Consider the following 26,662-nt stretch of genomic DNA (forward strand, 5'->3'; position numbering starts at 1 on the left):
ATTTCCTAGTACCAGGTTTGAGGCGCCACTGTCTAGGGGTAGATCTCTCTTGAATTTTCTCTACACACCCTCCGCCAGTTCTCCACCGATCGCACATCCTTGCGCTTAACCGAAACCGGTATCAACTCTCGATGCCAACAGAAGATTGTGCTAAAGACTTGCGCCATCTATCGTCTACAGATCGTAACAATATATTCCGGTGAATGGGACATTCAGTCTACTGTAGCCTAATCACAGAAGTAGTAGATGAAACTAATTCTTCACGGAAAATTCAACGACAACTATTCAATGCTGTTCAATTCACTGATATGAAAATTCACCGACGGAAAAATCACCACTGAGAAAATTCACCGACTACAGTTCGTCACTAGTAAGTGAGTTAACAAGTGAATGAATATGTGAGAGAGTGAGTGACCGAATGATTTGGTGAATGAGCTAGCAAAAAAGGTGAAAAGGTGGCGAGTGAGTGAAAAAGGGAGTAACTGTATGAGTGATTGAGCGAGTGATCCTGCTTACGGCCGAGTGAGTGATCGTATGAATGATCGATTGAGTGATCGTATGAATGATCGATTGAGTGATCGTATGAATGATCGATTGAGTGATCGTATGAATGATCGATTGAGTGATCGTATGAATGATCGATTGAGTGATCGTATGAATGATCGATTGAGTGAATAGTGAATGATCGATTGAGTGAATAATGAGTAATCGTATAAAAGACCGATTGAGTGAATAATGAGTAATCGTATAAAAGACCGATTGAGTGAATAATGAGTAATCGTATAAAAGACCGATTGAGTGAATAATGAGTAATCGTATAAAAGACCGATTGAGTGAATAATGAGTAATCGTATGAATGACCGATTGAATGAATAGTGAGTGACCAAGTGATAAAATAATTGGGTTAGTGACCGAGTGAGTGAGCGCTTGAGCGAGTGAATGACCATATGAGTGACCAATTGTGTGGGTGAGTAACACAGTGAGTGAGTGATCGTATGTGTGACTCACTCACTCCTCTGCTCACTGACCAACTCCCTGATTCACTCGAGCAATCACTCACCTGTTCATCCCTAGCTCATATAATTTTGTCGATGAACTGTTTGTCGGTGAATTTTCCTAGCGGTAAATTTTCCTCTCGGTGAATTGCGTGGTGCTGATTAGATGCCTGTGAATTTTCTGTCGATGAATTTTTGGCTATGAATTTTCCGCACACGGCTGAAACCTTGAGGAAAGGGTCTTCATAACACAGCGGGTGAAGTTTGCAGGTCACAAGAATTTTTTTTCGCATAAATTTTTAGTTATTAACCTTAAAAAAGCATTTATTTTAACGACCGATTAAAACAACAGATACAAATACAACGCCACAACAGGCAAATTGCCCAACGAGGTGGCTGACTTAAGAACATCATGGATCCCCGAGCCATTTTTTGGAGGCCCTACCTACTACTGCTACACCACACATGCACCCCCCCCCCCGCGGAACCCCCAACGAATCGGTAAATGCGGGAATGTGCGTGTAGTGAAAAAAAAAAGTGAATTTTTTTTTTGTTTCTCTGTAATGCTTGTTATGTGAAGTGCTGCCATCTGCCACCAGTTTTTCTAACTATGAGTGAAGTGTTATGATTGAATGATTTATCGTTGTAGGACTGTTGCTCTCTGTGGCGAGACTCTTTAACGGGGAGATCGGCTCGCATTTGCGCCTTGAAGTTGGGAACCACAGAAAACCAACTTCAGCCGACCACCACTGTGGAGTTCGAACCCGGATCCTCGCATCGCTAGTCCGTCACTATAACCACTCGGCCACCACAGCGGCCCTCTAATAAAGGTATTTTATTAGTCTTTCATATTTAGTCTTCCGATATTTTATTCTTTTACAAAAAAAAAGTAATAAAAAACATTTTTAATTTTTGATTATCTTGAGAGGGGCACAAGTTCCCCCCCCCCCAACCTCCTTCGTACGCCTCCGATCAGCCCCCAATTTCATGAGAAGTTGTTGGCAGCAAAACACACATACCGCACAACTTATTTGGAACATTGAATGCATCTGCGACATTGTGAGCATCTGAGCTCCATTTTTCTGACTAGAGGGTTGCACATAAACATAAATTCCTATGTTTTTCCTTTCAATTAAAAACAAAACGGGGAATCCTGTTGCAATTAGAGATGAAATCGGTGTTGCCATTTCCAAAGTTTTAGATGGCAAAAAAATAAATAAATATGATTTCTGGTATCATTTCCACAAGTATAACCTACCTACATATGTGAATTTTGGAAGATATTCACGAAATTAAATACCATATAACAAGAGAAAACTAGACGTGATGACCATTTTTTAAGGTGAGATCTGGAATCAGCACTGAAAAAGTAATAAAGAACAGCTAAATATTTTTCCATGCTACAAAAACCTTGTAGATTACTGCAATCCAACCCCGATATAATTCATTAAATGCGAGTTCGTTATGTCGGGGTTCAACTATAGTTATCAAAAAAAAAGTAGACTCATTTGGGATTTTTTTTCCCACACTTATCAAATTCACTAATTACACTGATGTTATGCATAATCAGTAATAAAAGCGACAAATTTCAAGTATTTATCAAACTTATTGCGGCAATTATGCATATAATAACCGATTTATCACATTTACCGTACCATATCCATTATGTGCAGCAACCGCATTGTCGTTACGGAAAAATAATTCACGAACATGCTTTATTGCATTGCTCGGCTAGATTAATGTTACATTAATTATTCACTTTAAGACCCGGATATCCATTGCTTATCCAAGCTATAAACAATCCCGTCAAGTTAAGTACGTGAAAAATTATGCGCGTGTAAAAGAGAGTTTGGGGGGTTGATATTAAAAACCTCCGGCATTAATGAGGCGGACGAAAGTGAATGTGGCACATGAAAAATTGCCACACGGAAATAACTGGGATTAGGATCTAAGACGAAGATGAGAAGAGCAGACACAGGGTGTGCGAAAGCAAAAAGCGCAAGCGTGATATTTCTCGAGAAAAAGATTCTCACCAACAACCTGGATCCGTGAGAAGACAAATAGTCTATCTCTGGTGGTGCTGAAGACTACCCCACAGGCAAGACACAAAACGAAAAGAAAAGTAATTTTTTTTACATGCGCTCTTTCCTGTCAACATGGTGGATTGCTGAGCAAACAAATGAATTCCTGGGAACGTTATACCAAGGCATGTGTGTGTGTGAGAGAGAGAGCGAGCAACACACACACACTCTATCTCAGCACAGAGACAATACGCACTGGAATTATAGGAGGAACAAACAAAGAGTTATAGAGCAAACCTTTCTCATCTAACTTCTGCCAAGAAGATTTATGTAAATGAAGTAAGTACGCATGCGCAGCAGGGAATGTGCAAGAAGAGATGGGAGTAAAAATATAACATAGCACCTCAAAACGGAAGAAAGTAAAAAAAAATCATTTTCTGTGGGAAACGAAACTATTTACGGCAAATTCTTGGAAATATCACTATGGGTCGTATGTGGGTAAAACAATTGGTTCAACGTATATATATATAAAATAAATTGCTATATTTGGAGCGTGTGGAAGCTCTGGCTAATCAGCATATAGATTTAGTGCAGGTACCTTTCAACGACTTCACAATAAGGTAGCTGCCAACTTTGGAGAATGAGAAATTCGGGAGGTTTTCGCGCGGTCTCCATATTCCATAAAAAAATAAATGTAAAAGGGAAATTTTTAAAAAATTTAGGGATTTTTCATTAGTAAAAGCGAAATTTTAGGGATATTTTCTCATTGCAAAAACCGTTCACGGCCAGGCTCTGTCGCTTACGCGGTATAAACTTATATCCCCGTAGGGCGTGGTCGTGCCGGAGTAAATTCTGAGTGAGAAGGACAAAAAAAAAAATTATGTTCCCTATTCATGGGACGTAAAGGACCCCCCCCCCCCCAGCCATGTATGTGCATTCATATACAATTACAAAAAAACTGTGTGGGACCTAAAGGACCCCGAGTCATGCACATCCTGATACAATTCCAAAACGCATGTACGAGGGCATGCAAATACGAAAATGATCAAACTAAAGATGGAGTTATAGGATATTATTGCTACAGTTCCACTGTCATCTGTAGAAACGAAGCTGGGCTGGAAGAGATCTCGGCAACGGAATGAGTCCGGTGGCAGAATCCTATCATACATTCATCGCTTATCTACAGAAATTTATAAAAAAAAAAAATAAAAAAAACCAATCGCGTAGTAGCTTTTCTGCCGCTGTGGTGGCCATAGTGACAGACTCGCATCACGAGGTCCCGAGTTCAAACGCCACCGTCGCTGCAGTGGTTGGTTTTCTGAGGTTCCCAACTTCGAAACGCGAATGCGAGCCGATCTCCCCTTTAAACAGTCTCCCCGCAGAAAGCAACAGACTTACAAACGGTACAAATGTAATTGAATCATTACACTTCACTCACATCGCTTGTGAAATATAGATGACGGCACTGAAAACCAGACACAACACTAGATACGCAATCAGACTGTGTGAAGTACACACACACACTTACACTTCCGGCACAACTCACTAGGTAGTAAATTGCCCCTAGATGACGATCGACCCGAGTTGTGCTCTGTTTGAAAGACGAGAAAGAACGTGGCTTGTCTGCAGTAAAATATCCCATTGCCCATTAGTTCCCCGTTCATCCATATTCATATATGGTAACGCCGTGCGGTCGTATGGGCACGAGGATCATCGGGTTCAATCTTAGAGGAGGTGTATACGGTAATACCTTTATTCTTCCTCTCAGCAGTGTTGCCAACACAGTAAAACAAATTTCCAACTGGATTCTTCATCAAAAACAAATAGAACCTAAATTTAAACAACTAGAATTAATTTTAGTCATTATTTCAATGACCATACATCCAGTATTTTCCGGAAAAATTTCTCTTCACGTAAATTTATTCGTAAAAACTACTGAAAAAGACTGACACAATGCATTTTTTGAAAAAGAACATGAAAACAACTTGCAACTAGATGTATATTTTTCCAACTAAATGGCTGAAAAAAAGACTAGGTCTAGTAGGAATATAACCAAGTTGGCAACACTGCCTCTCAGGGTTCAAACCTTAGCCTGAAAATGTACAAAAAAAATATTAGTAGTAGTGAAATGTGCGTTCCTCTCTGGACAGTGGAAGCTTCTATGGGAGACGTTGAATTTCTTGACTACTATTAATATATATTATTTAAAAAAAAATTGATAATTGCATATCGAAATACTAATCGATAACTCTAAACGAAGTTTTTCACATGTTATTAGGTCCGTTCCGTACTTGGCAAAAGTGATGATAATATAATGTACGTTTGATTACATTACGCTACGTCTACAGCAGATATTCTCCTTGAATGGTGAAACGAGGGTCCTCGCTGAGTGCAAGCTCAGCTAATAGCCTCTTCATCATATCTATGCCGATTCGAAAACATTAGTACACTAATCAAATGACTTTATAAGCTATAATAGAAAATACTTCAAATTTTGCGGCACCCTTCTTGGGCTCGAAAAATACACACAACGGGTGTCGAGTAAAAGCAAGTTACGAAAGGACCCTGCCCTTACAAGGTATAGTATTATCATAGGTTATACAGGGTGGGCAAAAAGTACGAAGAAACTTTAAAAATTCATAAAAACCGAAAAAAAAAACCAAAATAAAAAACAGTTTGCAGGGTTAGCATCGCTAAGTCACGGAAATTTTTTTAAGACAGGGGGGAAAAAAACTAAAAAAACAGCCGATAGGTGACACTGACGTACACAAGTCAAAGGAGAGATACGCAAATAACGGACAGAATGCCTCCAGATCGTTTATTACAGCAGTATGTGTTCCACATGACCATTACAGGGGATAAAACATTGCAGGTGAGTTGCAAATCCAGCAACGACGGAGTGCAGCAGGTCCGGATGCATACCACCTTTCGGCGGATAGCATCTTTTAGTTCCGGCCATGGGCGGAGATACGGGGGGGGGCATTTCCCCCCCCCCCACCGTCAAAGATGGAGTCGACAGATCTAATGTATATACGTATATATGAATTGACATCATCACCATCATGCCTTCCCCCCACCAGACTTCCAAATCTCCCCGCCTATGGTTCCGACAGATTGGATGGACTGGATCGATACACTTTTCTTTGACTTGTGTACGTCAGTGCCACCTATCGGCTATTTTTTTGCGTGTCCAAAACATTCCCGAGACATAGCGATGCTAACCCTGCAAACCGTTTTTTATTTTGGTTATTTTTCCGGTTTTTATTCATTTTTAAAGTTTCTACGGGTTTTTTGCCCACCCTGTATAAAATAAGAGGTAAGATGTAATAGATGGTATTATGTGATGATCAGGGGGAATAATGTTGATAATATTCCGAAAATGAGATATGACCCGGTTGGAAATACATACACATATACCACCACCTTTAATTTTATATATTATGAATTCAGTATTTACGTATGAAACACTTGTATTATGCTAATACAACGAAATTGTGAAAAATATAAAATGAAAATATACGCGTTATTTTCACAATTCTGTGGTGTTTGGTCGGAACATAATATCTCCAAAAAATGGCTTTTTGATCTAGTAGTAAGTCTTGCTAATTACAACTAATTAGAAGCGAGATAAATGCCCAAATACATGCTTACGGCTAAACAACATGCTGATGTATGATATTTTCATTTGTGTGTATTCTTTATTTTTGATTTTTAAATGTCAATAAAAATGCTTATATCTCATAAATGTGATTTTGGAGTTATGTTCTGACCAAACACCACAGAATTATAATCCTTTTATGTTAGGCCTAATAACCGTAAGGAAGTCTCTGTCTAGCAAATCTGTATTTGTGTATAGGGATATGGATCTGTCAAATGTTGAAATTCCGATTCATCCACAACGATTGGTGAAAATTGCTTGCAAGTTCACGAAAATGTAATGTGTAAATGCTTAGATGCTTAGACCCTTTCGTATATCTTAAGGATGTTCTCGTTCTAATTCGAGAACAGCATTTTGACTAACAGCCATCGTTTATAAGGGTGTTAATTTAAATAATATAAAACATATTATTCATAAATAAGTACTTTACTTGACTTTTAAAATTCGCAAACGTAACTAATAACATCGTTTTAATTACATATTGATTTAATTATCGAATTTATGCCGTGAATTTTTTTTTTCTTTGAAAATCTGAGTTCGAATGAAAATAAGGTATTTCAGTTACTGATTTTTAATATTGACGAGTATAGATGGCGCTAAACAAGTAATACGTATTTTAAATTTGCTTCTGGGGAAAAAAATGTAGGGAGATAAAACCGAGCTGTGGAACTGAATGGTGAGAGGTAAAATAGAAATGTACCACCACAAAGAGTACAAATGATGTCAGTGATTATTCCGACGATATTTTATCACTAATTAGAGGATACGCTCACCCCCCATAAAAAAAGACGAATGTCCATCATCCTGCTCATGACTAAATCTGTTGGGATAGTTCTTGCCGTAAAAGGACATTAGACAAATTATTCTTCTAATGAAGATAAGAACAATTTTTTCTCAAGATAATTAATGTGGTAGCAATTAATTAATTAATTTTTTGTTCTCTTTCGCCATTATTTAACACCATTAACGAACGACCCAATAGGACGTTTTGTAATTAGGGTTGTTCATTATACGCCACACGTTTTCCCAAGAATCTCGTCTTCTTTTTTTGTATTTGTTTACACAGCCATTATTTTAATGGTGACCCATGTGATTCTTAGAATTATCTTTGATAATTATCAGAAATTGTTTAATGACTTAAAATTATTAAAGTATTTTTTTTTTTTCATAATGATCTTTCTGTTCTGATTTTATGATAATGATTCATTTCTCGTGTCGAATTATAGGGCAGCTTTGATGGCTGGGGCAGGGCCATCATTTCAGCTTTTTCCGGGGGGGGGGGTGTGCAAAGAACCTGTACTCAACGTATTTAAAATTATATATATATATATATATACATATATATATATACATATATATACATTCATCCATATTCTTGCCACACGGCATCTATATCCGTGGAAAAAGCAATCCCATCTAGCCGTTGGTATTCTTATTTGGAAGCGATGCCTACGTAGGTTAACTCGCTTGTCTATGATCTCAAAGAAAGGCTCTCTCGAAGTTAGATAAACAATTTGGTGGACTAGTTTGTAGCACATCTTCAATCCTGCAGCGATTCTACGCCATTCCAGCGAGTGTAAACCCAGAAATTGAAGTGTCTGGCAATAAGATAGACCGCTCATGCCAGGCATTCGTTTAGTAAACGACCTCTGTGGCTTTTCGAGGAGCTTTATGTCCTTGATTTCGTAAGGGTTCCATACTTGAGAACAGAACTCCAGAGTCGGGTGAACGAACGTACACACAGAAAGGATATGACAACGTATGCGCATCACACTTACGGAATGCCGTACGTAACATATATGAAATTCTATTAGCTTTGCAGACTATGCCATGATAATGATCAGTGCAATCCAGAATGCGGTTCATTGCAATACCTAAATCCACGCATGTATCCAATTGCTGTAACGTTTAAGTCCTTAAACACCCTTTAGCTTTTGAACCGTGTGTTATAGAGGCATACTTTTAGTTAGCAAAAGTATCCAAGTAACATACCCATCTCAGATATATCATTTATTTCACTGGGGGCCGTATATGTATCCAGTTACAAAATTTAATTTTTTTATACGGAGAAAGATGTTGAAATATGTTGCCCTATCTCTCCTGATCCCAACAAAAAATTCAATATTCACTGAGTTATTCGAATTCAAAAAAGGAGGAAGTTTGAGGGAAAAAAAAAACCAGCTTTAAATGCAGAGAAAAGCAGTTTCATTCGCATTTAACGCTGTTTTTTCCCCCAAAATTTCCTCCGTTTTTCGAATTCGAATATCTCAGTGAATATTGCACTTAGAAAGGCAGAATATTTTTGTTGGGATCAGAAGAGATAGGGCAAAAATCTTTCTGATTGAAAGTTAGAGGACAGGGAATCCGTATAAAAAATTAAATTTCGTAACTCGATACATATACGACCACCGGTGAAATAAATGACATATCTGATGACATGTTATTTGGATACCTTTGCTAATTGAAAACATGCTTCTGTAACCAACGGTTCAAAAGATAAAGGGTATCTAAGGACTTGACTTCACACACCCTGTATACACCTTATGACATGTAGGGATTTTGCAATCCTTCCATGCGATACATAATTTGAAGTTGTTCGAATGCAACAGCATTGGTTACTATGGTATTTTAGTTGGTCATTACAATATTGCTCCCGTTAATCTTATCTGAGAAATATTCACGCGGGAGAGATCTCACGGTAAAAGTTTTTCTTTTTGATAAAATTCAAATTCTTCATCCAATTAATCGATATTTTGAATCATCATCTGATATTCGAACATTTTCACCTTAAATATTTCCAAAATATCTTGATAGCACACACACACTGGTATAGAGACGAAAAAAATTGAGTGAAAATCGATTCCGTGCCGATAAAAGAATGCGAAAAATCAAAGATTGCGCTCAAAAAAGTTTCGATTTCTTTTCCGCGATTCTTAACGGAAAAACGAAATCATCGCAAAACAACGATTTTCAGCAAAAAAAAAAAACGCCCCTTATCGATATCTCCCTTTCATCATCGTTTTTTTTTTTCCTCTAGCTTTTTCTAACTCTTGATTCCAATAACCGTTTTCGTTTCACTTTCTTTTCCAATATACGCGTATAATCAGCTATGGATCGATTGATTTCTCTGCGAACGAAAAATTCCCGTGAAAGGTTTCGATTTTTCTTGATCACCTAAGCATTGATCGCGAGAAAGATATGAAAATAAAATCACTTACGCGCTGATCGAGAAAAAGATAGGAAAACAAACGGCTACCCTGATTGGAAAGAAAACGAGAAACAACTAAACCAATTTCTTAAGAGTTACTTCTGATCGATATGTTACGGCCAAAGTCTGAAGTGCGGCCAGTTCGAGAAGTGGCCGAGAGTTTCGACCAAAATCCGATTATCAGAAATGACTGGCGATTTTTTCGGACGTTGACCGGCCAATAAACAAAATCATACAACACGTAAAATTCAGTGGTGTATTCAAAATTTGCGAAAAGTCCAGTGCAGTATACAAAATTTATTTCATCCGTTGTGATATGCGAAATTAATTCAAGCCAGTTCAGTAGCGTATACAGAACTGTTTCAGTTCAGCGGCACATTTATAATGTTTGCAATTCAGTGGAGTGCGTGAATTTTATTTCATCCATTGGCATATGCGAAACTGCTCCAAGCCAATGACATGTGGAAGGTTGAGAAATCAAGTGGTGTAAGTCCAGATTTGGTTGACGTGCACTAGTCACATAAAATAAGCAAAAGTTTTGATACCCACTTAGAAATGAAGCGGTGCAAGTTGAAGCTGATGAAAAATAGCCTACAGATGACAACAATGTAATTTTCCTGACGCGATAATTGCTAGTAATTTCAAAAGGAAATTTCTTTGTCTTGAAACAAAAAGTTTCAAAGTGACTTACTTGATTTCTCAACCCAGAGCGTTTCAATTCAGTGGCGTGTTCAACTTTTTTTGTAATGTTGTGAAGCATAGAAAATTCATTTTAATCATTGACATGTGCAAAACTGATTCATGCCAGTGGCGTATACAAATAATGTTTCTTTCCAGCGTCATTAAATGACATTGTAATGACGTTAGAAAGTAAAAACCACAAAAAATATCACAAATCGACTGAAAATAATTAAGTTCATGAAGTAAAATGTTACTTTTTAAGTGGATACGGAATATCAATGGGAAAAAGATGGGCTCTCACTGTTCATTTCAGAGTTATTCTTTGAAAGCTGATAGAAGAAGACATCGATGCGTTATTTGTTGCGATGTATGTGTAAGGTAATGCGTGTCTGCCGCCAATCTTCAAGATATCCAACTATACTTTTTATGCTATGTTACATCTGAGCAGTTTTCTCAGCCTAGGGCAGCGTTTCTCAACCTTTCTGTACTTAAGGCAGGGTCGGAACTGGAGGGGGTGGGAGCAAATCCCCAGGAAAATGTGAAATGCATTTCCTGTTTTTTTACTGTGGCTTGTAGTAGATTTTTTTCATGTTCTAGACTCTGCCACGAAGCTGGGCTGGAAAAGATAGCAACGGGATAAATCTGGAAGTTCTGGCGTTCGTTCATTCATTCAGCAGCTTTTTCACCACTATTCAGCAATTTTAGCAATAACTAGTAAATTTGTCCAAAATTGCATTTTCTTTCTTTTTTCCCCCCTACAATTAATGACATCTTCTCATTGTGATCGCAATTCCCAATATTTTTTGTCGATGAGATATGATTATTCTAAAAAAAAAGGATCTAATTTTCTATTTTAACCCATAACAAAATTGCTTATATCCATCACAACAATTTAGTAATTTTTCATTCAGTTAGAATCAAATTACCGAGTTCGCCCGCGGACCAATTGTGGCCCCGCGAACCATAGGTTGAGAAACGCTGGTCTAAGGTTACGAGCAGTTCCAATCGAACTGAACCAACGAAAACTGTGAAAGAAACCGGGAAGTTTCGGAAATTCATCAAGAAAATCATGCTCACCTTGTGAAGTTTTCATCCCAGGCGGATTTTGGTAAAGGCCCACCTAATGAAGAATCACTGGGATATTTCGACATTGTAAGGTTCACTAGAAAGATGCACGAAAAACATGAAATATTCGTTAATTGAATCAATCGACATGCAGAGCAAATATTTCCATGTATCAATAAATATTTATTAATCATAAACAAAATTGTCTTATCCACCAGTTTGTTTTGTTTTATACCAATGTAATATTGTGTTACTCCATGATGAAGGAGAATAGGGCTCTTTTGAGCTCGGCGCTCTGTATAATGGTCACTGCCATATACAAAATTCATTTTTGTTTTGTAAAGTATGGCTTAAACCAGGGGTTCTTAACCTATAGGCCGCTACCAAACTTGGGTCACAAGGGCTTCCTAGATGAGTCGTACAAATACACTTACAGTTCTACGGGGTGGGCAAAAAGTCCATAAAAACCGGAAAAAAAACCGAAATAAAAAACAGTTTGCACTGTTAGCATTGCTAGGTCACGGAAATTTTTTTTAAGACCGGAAAAAAACCCCCCTCAAAAACAGCCGATAGACGGAGCTGGAATGAGTGACTTCGGTGGAGATATGCAAACGAGACGGTTATAAGAACTTGCGCTCCTAATCCACAACCACTTCACCGTTGTAAACCATGTATGTGAACAAGGATGCTGAGTGCGAAGGATAAAGCTTTGTTGGATTTATATGACTCGCCTGCAATGTGTTATCCCCCTGTGGTGTTTGTCATGTGGAACACATACTGCTGTGTAATAAACGATTTGGAGGCATTGTGTTCGTTATTTGCGTATCTTTTCTTTGACTTTTGTACGTCAACGCCACCTATCGGCTGTTTTTTTAGTTATTTTTTTCACAAATCTAGAAATTAAGTATTTTTTTCCGAATACACACAAATTATTCATGAAGCAACAAATGTTTTTCTAGTCTTTACATATTGTTCTACGACGTGGTGGTCGAATTTTTCAATTATCTTAGCCTAGATTTTAAGATAGAATAGAAAAGTTCTTGAATTTGTCACCAGGTGGCGTTTTCACCAGTGCCCATCACATTGCACGTACCTATATTACTATACCAATATACAACTCTCCTGACTATGCGTGTGGAATTTCAATAGTTATTCAAGTTTTTATGTGGAATCTCCCATGATATTTTATTTCTCTTAAATATTTATCTTTTTTGCTCTTGGGCATCCCAGAATGATCTGGAGAGGAAAAATAATTATGAGAGGTTGTGCAAGGTGGTCTCAATGCATGGTATGTTTAAATGATCATAACTCGTGAACGAATGAAGCTACAGAGTTGACTAAAAACTTCTAGTATAATGAATCAAGCATGCACTACAAGATGATAGCAACAAAAACGCCCCCTGACGAGAAATTCTTGAACTTTTTAGGCAATCTCGAACACCCAGCGTGCTCTGAACAAAATTATAAGTCGAATGTGTAGGTCATTTTGTCGGATGATACTGACATAAAGTTAACTCGGAATAAGTACACTGATCGTCAAAAAAAATTAGCATATTAGTTTTTCTGCGTAATAAAAAATTACCCAGTACAATCATTTTTTAACGCTGCTTAGACGTATTAAACCTTCAATATATACATAATAAATAACAATAATTCGTTAACGCTTTTTGTTTGTTATATGAGGGCGCGGTAGCCCACATCGATAAGATACTCGTCTAAAAAACCAAAAGATGTCCAGAGGTGTCACCAGTTCGATACCCGATTCGTCTTTGTCAGAAACTTTCTTGACTCGCAGGTACAGCAGATATGGCAACAGCATGGCCACAAAAGAAGATTGCTATAGCAGGGAGTTTCACACCGAGGGGTTAACGCACCAACCCTTCGGTGAGTTGAGTTAAAAAAAAAATGCAAAAAATGTCGAACGCTGCCGTTCGGAATCAGCAATAAATTGTAGGTCCCGGTCTAATTAGCCCTCGCGCACGGAAAAGTACCGTGGTGGGACAAAAAAATGATTGAAAAATTTGTTACAAGATCATCAATCTCCATTAAAGTTATGCAGTTTTTCGTTTTTTAACGAAAAAATGTTTTGAGATCGAAAACACTGTTATCAGCGTTTTTATTGGTGAGCCAGGAAATTTTCAACCGCACTGAATTCTATAATTAAATAGCAACGCATGTATCGCCCCCCTCGCGTTTTATAAATTACTTATATACGAACAGTCTGGCTTCTTCGCTTTGCCTTATCGGTACCCCTGAGTAGAAGGAGGGATGTCACTCGGTAATCCGTAGAATTGTGCTGATCTCAGTTCACCCGGTGACGATTCCGGTAACGACTGGCGGCTTAGACGATGATGATCTGCGACTAATTCACAGTGATTCGAAATTTTATATACCAAGATTATCGGCAATCATTCGATCAATTGACGATTACTGGATTCTTATGGGATGGACGGCTATACACCAGCATCTTATAATCCCGTTTATAATTTTGATTGCCCATTGGCGTTGATTGTTTAGGTTTTATTTATTTGTTATATGACTTCAGGAGTTGACGATCAATTTTTATGTAAATTATTTTATTTTGCTGCCTTCGTCTGAGGTGGTCATGTTACGTTGTTTTTAATAAAACTTTCCGGATACACCCATCCTTCGGGAACGCTTCGATATCTCTCTGAGATGGGAAGCGAGGTGTATCCGGTCTTCAAAGGTCAAAGGTTATCGTAGAGCAACTTAACCTTCAACGTAGAGCGTTGACAACTTTTCCTGTTGCTGGCGCTTAGATAAGAAATTGATTGTGATGTTGACATTGGTGAATAAGACACTATTCGCAAAGTTGTTTTACCTCAGCCACGAATCACCGACTGAAGCTTTACGAACGTTTCGGACAGAGAATAGATTTAAGAAACGGTCAGGTCCGATCAGTTGGATGGAAGGCACCCTCTATTGACAAAAATGTGAACTTATCTTCCGCCCCCCCCCCCCAAGAGAATAACTTTTTCCTCAAAACGCATTTAAGTGCACCAATTACTTCAATTTTTGAAATTTCCAAACCTTGTACTTCACTTACTGCATTAAAGAAGACACACACACCTTCGTGAAAGGTTAAAATGTTGAGTATTATTTAAAAAAACGTAATGCGTGAAGATGAAGTAGCCTTCTCCGAAAGTCACTGTCAAGGCTGAGGAAACCATTGTTGTTCCCGATTTTTTTTTCTACCTCTTATCTAGCCCTCACAAATTTTCGAGAAAAGTTTCTAACAGAATTTGTATCGCGGAATCGACCCGGTGTGGGCGGACGAGCGCTCCTCCACCACCCGTTCATCCACAATACGGGACACGAGGGATTCGTACATCCTTCATAATAGAGGGAACGTTCGTTATCCCAAGAAAAGATCTCCGGACCCACACATCACCGAGACTTTCTTTATTCCTTTCTCACGTCACGCGTCCTGGACGACAAAACACACTATCTGTAAAAAAACAGCAATAGCGTTAGTGATGGTGGTGGTGCTCGGAGGTGCTCCCTTGTCGGGAACAAACTGATGTCTCCTGTGGCGACCGCGACAAGGCCTGGGCATAATGGTTAATTCACTGAGAAGAGAGTGTGATACTGACAGGCCATTAATTAAAGCTTCCCTCTCTCTCTCTCACTAATGGTTTTCCGGACGGGAAAAGTCGTCTTATTCATTGGTTAATCGGTTATGAAGGCCGTAATAGACGGAAACATCAAGAAAAGATTTAGATCATTATTTTCTTGACGTGCTCCTCACACACCCACAAAACTCCGATTCCTCTATTATTTCTAAAGATATATTTCAAATCTGGCGTCAAAATGCTGTTACAATTACACCAGGGTGTCAATAATTATGTTGTGAAATCACTCAAAACCGATCTAAGAACCTCTATATAAACTCTTCAAGCGGCACAGCAGAAATCACTTAACTCTCTTCAAAATGTAATCCACATCTTTTGAAACTGAGTAGGCTTCCTTCAGATTTTCATCATGTGCAAAGTTAGGCGTATAGGGGAAAACGTTCCATTCGGGAACCAACATTACAAAATGTCTGGGCTTATCAATGCTAGAATAACGTGTTTTTGAGTAAGCGAGAAATCTCGTCAATGTCGCTTAAGACTTTTAATGTTTGCCTGCCATGGTGTTGCCATGCATTAAATTTGCTTTGATCGGATGGTATTAGAAGTGAATTATTTTGTTACCAAAACGTTTCAGATAAACGCAGCCCATGTTAGAAAACAGAGGAAAATTAGAAATTATTGTCGTCTCCACATGCTTCACATGAACATTTCTCGCTCAGGCATTGGACTGCATTGTATATGTGTAGCCGACCGATGATTGTCCCAAGATGTCATCAATTGACGTCATGGCTCACACAAGGCGGCGTAGGAGCAGACAGAGCTTTGGGGGCCCCATGTTGTTCTGCTGATTTTGTTTTTTTACACCATAAATGCACTGCAAACAACCACGTCTATTTATTTTACACATACATATTTAATATTCGATTAAATTTACCAGTCGCCCTCACCGGTGTGTAGCAGCCACACATGGCCCCACGCTTGAAGGAGTACCGCATATGTGGTAATATAAAAAAGTTAATTTTTCACTACATTCGAACAAAGTAGCTATGTTTCAACTATATATAAATGACAATGATCATTCCAAATAACACAACAAATAAACGAGAATTATTCGCAACTTTAAGGAGTCCTACAGGCCACTTTCTCTACAGGCTCCGCGTCTGGGCCCTGGAATTGACGCAATAATGAGGGTCTTCCAACATTTAATTTTGGTCTTGAAATTAGTTTAACTTGCATTATAATGCAGTTATATTAGTGCATATTATAAACCATACTTAAAGCGGAAGAGCATTAAATGCAACCAATTTTTTAGCTAGTTTTTGAGTCCTTAATACCTCAGTTCAAACAAAGCATGTAGAATCTCCTTTTTCCCGTTTCCTCCAGAACACTGTTTCCGGTTTTAATGATGAGAAATTTTGTCCTCCGTTTGTTAGAGAAATACGAAAATACAATGTTTATACCCGTAATTTTGAACACCCGTGTACATGTACGTGATACATTCATTTCGCTAGCTTTTACAGCGAATCTATATAACAAAAGACGCTCCGATGGTTCCCGTTTCCTAACTGTGAAGATAACCTCTAAACATGATACCGTAATACAAGAACACACAGCCTACGCCAGAGTATAGTTTGGAAACGGGCCAAAGACCAGCCCGGAAATCGGGGCGGAAAAAATAGATAACTATTACATACTCGGGGTTCTATCTATTCTTCACACGCCTCCGTTATATAACGCAACACATATTTTTATTTATCTTTTTCCTTGTGCCAGTCCGCTCCGCTGACTCGAGGCAAAGCGGTCCCGGGGAGCGTTTATAGGCAGGTGAACGCTTCCGATAATTCCTGCAGCTCGGCTCTCAGGGCCTTAAAAAGCCATCGCTCACGGCGAATATTTTCACCTTACCGCGTCGGGATAACTCGCACGTATGGAAGTGAGCACAAGCGTAAAAATACCCCAACGCAAGGGTGGGAAAATAATGCGCAGCTATTTATACGAAGACATTGCGATGAGCGATCGACTGCCCGGAACCCTCTATATGCAAATCATCAAAGAAAAACACACGCGGCAAATTTTCATCCTCTAGGTCAAAAATTCCCAAACTTTTTGATATTGCGTTCTCCTTCAGTGAAGGTGAATGCTCCGCAGACCCTCCCCCTCATAACGTCAGAATATCTATTTCGAAGCCACCTCAATGGCCCCCACAAGAGTAGGGAAGACAGGGCCCCCAGATCATGGCCCTGAGATTCTTATCATTCTATTGGTTTTTTTTTGTTTACAGCCATAGTTTCCCAAACACTGGTTTACACACTATAAATTCATTATAGTGTGACCCGTAGAAAAATCTAATGAGGGGTTCTCGCCTACGATACTAGCCTATGGGCCCTACTGCAGTATGTGGGGAACACCCCCCCAAATCCAAAATTTATTGGTTTTTTTTTATTATTTTCATGCCATAAATAGATGAATCCATTGCAATTTCACAGCACAGAATGTGTCATTCATGCAGTGGTAGTAAATGAAAATGATCCCGTGGACCCCTTACAAAGTACTCGCGGACTCCCTGGGTGTCCGGGTCCATTTTTGTAAAAAAGTGTGATGTCAATAAAGTCGGTCCCGCTTTATAGGAGGATGTCAATGATTTCAGAACACAATATCCGATTAAGTGGAGGATGGGGTATCCGATTATGCGGGGAACAGTTCAATTGCAATTTTACAATGTATATTAAAAACTGTTTGATTTTAATACACAGTTTGTATATTAAAAACTGATAAAGGAAAAAAATTAATAAAGCTTCTCGAATAAATCGGACAAAAACTAAAATTATATTTAATTATTAGCGCCCGGCAGTTCAGGCACTAACAATGGTCGAATTAGGCAGGCAAAAAGGCACTAAAAATGCCTAAAATAGGCACTAATAAAAGGCTTTATAATTTCTGCAAATAAAAAAATAACTAAAAACAAAGGTATTAAGGGGTCCAAAAATTAGCTGAAAAATCGGTTAATCACTTAATCCGTCTATTGTTTTAATTATAGTTTATAATAACTGCATTATAATCCAAATTAAATCGATTTCAAGTCCAAAATAAAATACAAATACAACGCCACAACAGGCAAATTGCCAAACGAGGTGGCTGACTTAAGAACATCATGGATCCCCGAGCCATTTTTTGGAGGCCCTACCTACTACTGCTACACCACACATGCACCCCGCCCACGAATCGGTACATGCGGGAATGTGCGTGTACGTGTAGTGAAACCTGACGTGAAGTTTTTTTTGTCTCTCTGTAATGCTTGTTGGTCGGCTGAAGTTGGTTTTCTGTGGTTCCCAATTTCAAGGCGCAAATGCGAGCCGATCTTACCGTTAAAAAGTCTCGCCACAGAGAGCAACAGTCCTACAACGATAAATCATTCTATCATAATACTTCACTCATGGTTAGAAAAATTGGTGGCAGATGGCAGCACTACACATAACAAGCATTACAGAGAAACAAAAAACTTCACGTCAGGTTTCACTACACGTACACGCACATTCTCGCATGTACCGATTCGTTGGGGGTTCCACGGGGTGGGGGGGTGGGCGGGGTGCATGTGTGGTGTAGCAGTAGTAGGTAGGGCCTCCAACAAATGGCTCGGGGATCCATGATGTTCTTAAGTCAGCCACCTCGTTGGGCAATTTGCCTGTTGTGGTGTTGTATTTGTTATGTGTAGTGCTGCCATCTGCCCCCAGTTTTTCTAACTATGAGTGAAGTGTTATGGTTGAATGATTTATCGTTGTAGGACCGTTGCTCTCTGCGGCGAGACTTTTTAACGGGGAGATCGGCTCGCATTTGCGCCTTGAAGTTGGGAACCACAGAAAACCAACTTCAGCCGACCACCACTGTGGGGTTCGAACCCGGATCCTCGCATCGCGAGTCCTTCACTATAATCACTCGACCACCACAGCGGCAATGTAACCACAACAGCAAAATGTAACTAGACCCTCAGGATTAGGCCAATTCCAGGGCCACCATTACCAGACGCGGAGTCGGTAGGAATAATGATCTGTGGGGCTCTCTCGAGTTGCGAATAATTCTCGTTTATTTGTTGTATTATTTGGAGAAATCATTATCATTTCTATAGTTGAAACATGGTTATTTCAGATTACCACGTATGTGGGACTCCGAGCGCTGGGCTTTGTGTATCCGCATCTGTCACACACCCTTGGGGGCGACTCTTGTCAATTTAATTGAATATTAATAATTCAATAATAAATGAATAATGATATTTATTAATATTAATGAATATATGCATGTTTAATAAATAGCCACGGTTTTTTGCATTGCATTTATGGTGCAAAAAATAAAATTAAAACAACACGGGCCCTACAGCCCTGTCTGCTTCTACCCTGGCTTGTGTGAGCGATGACGTCAATTCAAGACTTCATCGGTACACATACAACACAGTCCCATGCCCGAGCGAGACATATTTTATGTGGTAAAATGAATTTCTAATTTTCCTCTGCTTTTCTAACACAGGCTGCGTTCATCTGAAACAATATCACTCACGTCTAACAACATCCTGTCAAAGCTAAGTTAATGCATGCCAACTCCAATCTCTCAGATCACTTTGTTGCGTCTAAATGGGGCTGTAGGGGAGGGGGAGGGGCTTTCTGATGATAATTAACACTGAGTGTTGGGAAATTTCAAAAAGAGAAATTCTTTTGACGTTCTCAATGCCCAAAATATCCAAGTTTTACAGATTAATGGCCAATGAAATTCACTAATAAACTTAAAACTATATTAAAATAGGCACATTTAATGGCACGAAAATTTCCGAAAAGGGCATTTTTACCAAAAGAGTTTGAAAATAGGCAAAAAAAAAAAAAAAGGCATTTATGGCAGTTTGCCTGAACATCCGGGCTCTATTAATTACAAATGATCATAATAAGCTAAGATTTTTACTTTCCATAAAAGAAAGTTAGCGCCCTCTATCGGCTCAATAGAGAACGAAAGTAATTAAATGTAGGTATTGAAGATAACGTGAATACTTGGAGGCCAGTAACTACTCTCATGCATAATGTCTTTTTTCTTTTTAAATCTCAACTTATTAAAATGTTTCCAATTTTAATTCCAAATGTTTCTTTCAATTAAAACATTATGCGTATATTGGTTGATGTGTATTAACGGGTGACGTGTGAAGCGTAATATTCGATTAAGCGGGGCTTAATCACTTAATTGCTTTACCTACCACTTATTAGTATCTCTTACTCAAGGTCCAACAAACGGGAGGCCACACTGTAGTGGAAATCAATGCTCTGGGGGGGGGGGGCACCTCCCTCCCGTTGCCACGGAAGGTCAATTTCGACGCCCTCCTCCCATAAAATCCAAAATGTATTGCTCTTTTATAATTTGCATATCATAAAAAACGGAATGAATAATGAATTGCTATTTCACAGCACAAAATGCGTCATTAATGCAGTGGTACTGAACGAAAATGGTCCCGCGGACCCCTTACAAAGTACTCACGGACCCCCGGGGGGTCCGCAGACCACAGGTTGAAAAACACTGATCTAGAACTAACTAACGACTTACAAGGCGAAGGATCCTCACCGTACGGTTGCGGTTGATGAGGAGAGGATAACGAAGACGAATGATTCAGATAAGCTTGTTCCAACGCCAGGGCCCCACCGGTTTTGGCCACCATCAAGATCACGTGATCAGAGGTTGCCTTCAGCGTGGCCACGGCTTCTTCATGCGTTACATTCTCAAGGTTCACATCCCCAACCTGTTACATACACAAAAAAAAAAAAAAAAACACGTTTTAATTAGGGAGCGGGGGGACTAGGAAGTCATTAGATACGAGCGTGAAAGTCGCGACCAACACTTGTGGAAACAGCAATAACTCACCGCTAAGAGCTTGTCCCCAACCTGAAGTCTCCCGTCGACGTGAGCGGCCCCTCCTTCCATGATCTTAGTGATGTAGATGCCATTGTCACCGGGAACATGCTGGTTGCCGATGCCACCGGCGATGCTGAAACCCAGGCCCTTGGTTCCTTTGATCAACTCGATTTCGATTACTTGAGGCCGGCGCTGGACCCGCAGCCTCTTGACCAACTATGAAGAGAAGAAAATATCAGAATATCATTATACAAGAATCCCATTATCAGATGGTATTAATTTTTTTAATCCGTGCATATACACACATATATCTAGCCATATCCATATATTCCGATCATAATCACCATAGCAGAAATCCCGGTAGAAAGAAGCAGTGTGTATTTCGAATATTAGGCCAGTCGTCCACTGGAAGCGACTTGAAGCGATAAACAAGTCGCGCGCAGTTGCCTGCATCCGCAAGACTAATCCCATTGTACAGAAAGGAAGAGGATCGCCATCCATTAGAAACAATCTTTCCCGTATACAGCAGCGGACGACCAACTAAATCCGAATTGAATGGGATCATGCGCGTCTTGCCTTATAGCGCAGGCGCTTTTCGACTTTTTTCCGCGCCATTCCTCAATTACTTACCGAACACAATCAGGATCTATCGCTTTCGCCATTTAAACACATTGCCACGTAAGGCGTGGCCTTGTCGGAAAAATTGCATTCAATCTCTCAATTTGCGAAAAACACAGATAAGATACATAAGATCATGTACATTTGCAAAATGATATGAACCATCGTGACCTGCAGACGACTCGACTAATAAAAAATTGAGATGGTGCACAAAATATCAAATATATGGGGGGGGGGTTGGAAGGGGTAACATTAAGGAACCCTTTGACTGTAATCAACACGCGATTCCGCAGAACTTGTGATAGTCAGAATCGGAGTCTTCAGCAAGAAGAAGCTGTCGTTTTTCCGTCAGTCTGGGTCTTCAACCTTTTTCTAGTAGCGAGCACTGTCTTTACCCATCACTAAAATAAGAGCACCCTTGCGTCAAGTTTGATCATACGAATGCATAGAATCAGGGTGATTTCAATCCTTTTCAATACAATTTTTAAAAGGTGTTCCATTGGAACGTTGATCAAGTGCTCGCGGGCACCAAATCGGACACGAGCGTCGAGCTTTCTGGGAGCATCGGGGAGCACCATGGTGCTTGCGAGCAGCGGGTTGAAGATGCCCGGTCTAGGCTCTACTGGAATGGTGCTGGGCCCCTTCCTCGTCTAGATTCGGTCCGATCATCTTTGCTTTCTCCGGGTTATGTTCTAGAAATTGAATATGGAATCTGAAACTTCGATAATTTCGATTCATGGGTTGTGAGGGCTGATAGTAATCGATATCGTAAATAATATTTATTTATACGCAACACGAACGTCTTCCCCGAGTTGTGCCAGATAATCAACGAACAGACTCGTCTGGAAGGAGTGCAGTCACGAATTCAGTAGCGTGTAAAAGACATTTTCAGTGGACGACGTCAGACGCCCCCCCTAGTCATCTGACCCAACACCGGCTGTTGTCGCTCGTGTTGCTTGCCGCGTGTTGTCACTTCCAGTGGACGATATCGGCTTTAGGGATCGGGTTGTTTGAGACTTTCCCTGGGAATTTCGATAAGTGTCAGAATTTCGGACTGTCGAATTCATGGAAACGTGATTTCTGTATTCTGCTCAGACCTCATATTCAGAACAACTTTGAGCTCTATGCCCAAAGAACACCACAGAATATGTCTGAAATAGACCTGATCATTTTTGTCACATCTCGGTCTGAAATAGATCTGTAGCAAAAGCTTGTGTGTGTATCCTAATCTTTCGATCACCTTAAACACAATAACAGAATGTGATTATCAAAGGCAAAATTTTCCTGATAATAGGTTAACACTGATCAGGCTATCGGGCAATATCAATTCAAGGTTTGAATCCCAGCGTGGACCAGATATGCAAACATTGAAAGTGTACGAATGTACACTTATCCTCAACTACCTGCTTTTCGAGCCAGTATATGGTCGTTCATATGACTATATACTGCATATACAGGTATCCCTCGCTTTACGCGATTCCGCTACAAAAGTAATGAAAGCTTTTGAAAAGTTAATAGTTGTTATTAATTAACTTTATCACGTTAGTAATTGCGATCTCCAAAATTTGGTCCGTAGTTAGATTTCAATCCTGCAAATGGACTTGCAAATTATAAATATCGCATAATTAAAATAACAAAATCCGTTGGATTTGTTGATGTACATGAGACAAATACTCTGTATGGAAGAAACGCTCAAATCCATCTAACCAGATCCAACACCATCTATAATAGAAGGCTTTCGCGCGAAGCTCGTGACGTCACTGAAGAAGGCCATCTTACCTATGGCCATTGAATACAGCAGGCCGACGCATGCGGCGCAATCTTTACCCTTTTTTTTTGTAGTACATCCAATGGCTGTAGGTGAGATGACCTTCTTCAGTGACGTCGCGAACTTTGCGCGGACGCCTTCTGCTACGGGATGGTGTTGCCAGATCTCGCTAATGAGTATCTTGAGTATCTTTTGGTAACACCATTAGGATTTTAATCGATGAAAAGGATGCCAGTGAATGTAAAATTATCATAATTGCGAGGAATGTTCACAATTCTCTAGCTGTGCTAAATAGAAGGAGATTGCTGTTTGTCAGCTGAATCTTAACTGCTTTCATTAAAAATGGTATCAGGCTCTTCAGGAAAGAACAAATATCCACACTCACTAGAATCAATATGCAGTAGTGCACGCGATTATTTTGTGGGACCAATTAATCGTATAAAGCAGGGATATTCAACCTGGATATTCAAGTTTGGGTGACAAATCCGCACGGTACATTTCCGCACATGGGGGAATTTGGTGGCACTTTCGCCAAAATATGGGGGTCCTTTTTTGCCTTTCTTTTTCTGTTTTTCCTTCCTGCCCTTCGTTCTTTTCTTCTCTACCATGAAAGACCTGAAGTTATGAGGGGGGCTGTATCAGCACCTCTCTTGGAGATAAATCTCTTATAGGAGCTGCTGGCTGTATCTGCATGAAACTGTATGTACCACTGAAATCGTCTTTCATGCATATTCGTGATTGAAATTATGGTTAAGAGATAAAATTTATGAAATTTTATTGTTATGATGTCCTTTCTTTTTGTTTTGTTTGAGGCTCCCTGAAAAATCTAGATTCACTGAAAAGAAAGTCACGCGCTTTGAAACTTAAAATCAACATGTAATACTTTCTCAACTTTACTTTTTCCTCAGATTTTCAATATTCCGCCAGTACCCTTGGGTGAATCCAGAAATAATGTTTAGGTACCTCTGTAATAAGTTCGAAGGCTCTCGATTGTATTTGGTTGGTTTGGATTTGATCTCGATCGGATTCATTCGGTTCGAATATGACTCTCATGCTTTTTTATGTAATTTTTCACAGTTTTAAACAAATATACTTTGAAATTTTCATTCTGGAGTCACATTTCAGTCTTCAAGGAACAAAACATCCTTTCGTAGATGAATACATCATTATGTATGTATGCTAAAATATTCATTTCATTTCTCACCCTAGTAGAAAAAACCCCCAGATCCCAATCCTTCCTTCTGAGGCCTGCACAGTAACTGCAGGAAAAAAATTTGTTACTTTTATTTTCTAGGCAGTACACTATACATGAAACTAATTCTTCATTAAAACAATTAATCATAATGTTGGGTTTATTTGAACATAATTAAGTGTGTGAAAAGGAAATCTTTGAACACTTATTTTAATTTTTATGTCGAAATGGGTGTCGAGGACGTATCGCAAGCTAATTAACTGAGTAAATGAAGAGAGCAGAGGTGATAATTTCATTTTATATTTATCAAATTTACCGACTTCAGTTAGGAATTATTGATAATCGCCGGTGAAAGTGATAAGTACATTAAAATTCACCAAATTTAGACCAAAATTTATTTTCGAAAACTGTTCATCTTATTAATTCTGAAATCATTTCTTTATACTAGAAAAATTTTGTAATTATTTTGAGTATTTAATTATTTTTCAATTATTTAATGTAATTAAATTACTACTTATTCCGGTGTATTTCTGTAATTCCGAAATTATTTTTCAATTATTATTGTTATTACTATTTCGAAATTTCTTTCATTAATTTCGAAATTATTTTTCCCATGAAGCTATTTTCCAGAAGTTTTGTGAATTCTGTAGGTAGATAAGCCTCTTTAGAAGCCGAATTTTCTCCAAAAAATACCTGTTTGGGCCTCGTTTTCACTGGCCTGCGGATGTAATCAAATTAGTATTTTTTAATCGTCTGTCTTTAATGTGTTTAGCAATTGTATAAAAAATGGTCAGCGGGCCACGGCAAAAAGCTCCGAAGACCAAATGTGGCCAGCGGGCCATACGTTGAAGACCCGTGGCGTGAAGAGAGGGACGCCTGTATAGCTTCAATCTCCTCCGGTCCGTTCCACCACATCCATGGGGCAATATCACCAATTTTAAGAACCACCACTATCTTGGGAGAGGGGGCTGAGCGAACTCCCTACCTGCCCATGGTAATTGTATAAAAAATGGTCAGCGGGCCACGGCAAAAAGCTCCGAAGACCAAATGTGGCCAGCGGGCCATACGTTGAAGACCCGTGGCGTGAAGAGAGGGACGCCTGTATAGCTTCAATCTCCTCCGGTCCGTTCCACCACATCCATGGGGCAATATCACCAATTTTAAGAACCACCACTATCTTAATTACGGAGAGGGGGCTGCGCGAACTCCCTACCTGCCCATGCGGAAATCATGACAGAACCCCTTGAGGCGTCTCCAAGTGTTTTTCCGCCAGTCTACAAAAGTCATTCAAAGAGATATTTCAAGCCACTCCCCCTTCCCAATACTATAAGGGGTCCTTGAGGTCCTTGATAAGTGCAGAAGAGGATGATGATGGGCCGATCTAAAACAGCTCTGGTGTTGTTCTCCAAAATTCAAAGAAATAGCTCTCATTAAAGGATGTTCAAACTATTGACGTGGTAGCTCGTAAAACCGCGGAAGGGATGACCCCCCAGGATTAATTCCGAAACAACTCTCGTTCATCGTTAAAAGTTCGGAATTATCTCTTTTCTACGACTCGTTTCGTTACAAGACACTTAATTGTATACTGGCGGTACTTTTGGGAGCCATTTTTCGAAGACGAAGTTTATCCAAGGGAGAGAGAGAAGGGCTCTTTGAGGGCAGCCAACCACGAGAAAAACGCTGGAATTCGTCCAAACACAGCAGCACTAGTAGCGATACACAGCGTAAGAAGCCTCTTCCAACTTTTAGTTGCAGCATCAGTTGATGATGGAGATCGAGAAACTGGATACATGATTCGGAAGGGAGTGATGGGATACTTCATTCGAGTCTCGGCCCTTCTAAGAACGAAATACGTACTTTAAACGGATTGGAGACTTGAAATCGACTGTAAATAGGTCGTTATAAAACCCACTCTAATTGCAGAAATGTTTCAGTTATCTATCGCACCAAGTCGCCCAAGTTAAATGGGGCGATGATTGGAGA

At 39.4% G+C, this 26,662-nt stretch overlaps 1 protein-coding gene across 10 annotated transcripts in view; it reads right to left on the minus strand.

The window, feature by feature from the left end:
* Positions 1-26,662, minus strand: part of LOC149084660 (disks large homolog 1-like) — a 393,252-nt gene that overhangs the window by 59,583 nt on the left and 307,007 nt on the right. For 8 of the 10 annotated variants that reach the window (XM_089235064.1, XM_089235062.1, XM_089235063.1 and 5 more), the window contains 3 exons: positions 21,111-21,317; positions 20,796-20,988; positions 11,641-11,725 (listed from right to left, as the gene is read on the minus strand). In XM_089235064.1, the coding sequence (XP_089091190.1) occupies positions 11,641-11,725; positions 20,796-20,988; positions 21,111-21,317 (485 nt within the window). The remainder of the gene's footprint in view (positions 1-11,640; positions 11,726-20,795; positions 20,989-21,110; positions 21,318-26,662) is intronic. The other 2 variants (XM_089235059.1, XM_089235068.1) reach the window with 1 other exon arrangement.

The sequence above is a fragment of the Pholcus phalangioides genome, unplaced genomic scaffold (assembly GCF_987345545.1).
Source record: "Pholcus phalangioides strain wild (caught in Gottingen) unplaced genomic scaffold, Ppha-v1.0 ptg000008l_1, whole genome shotgun sequence".
Taxonomy (NCBI): domain Eukaryota; kingdom Metazoa; phylum Arthropoda; class Arachnida; order Araneae; family Pholcidae; genus Pholcus; species Pholcus phalangioides.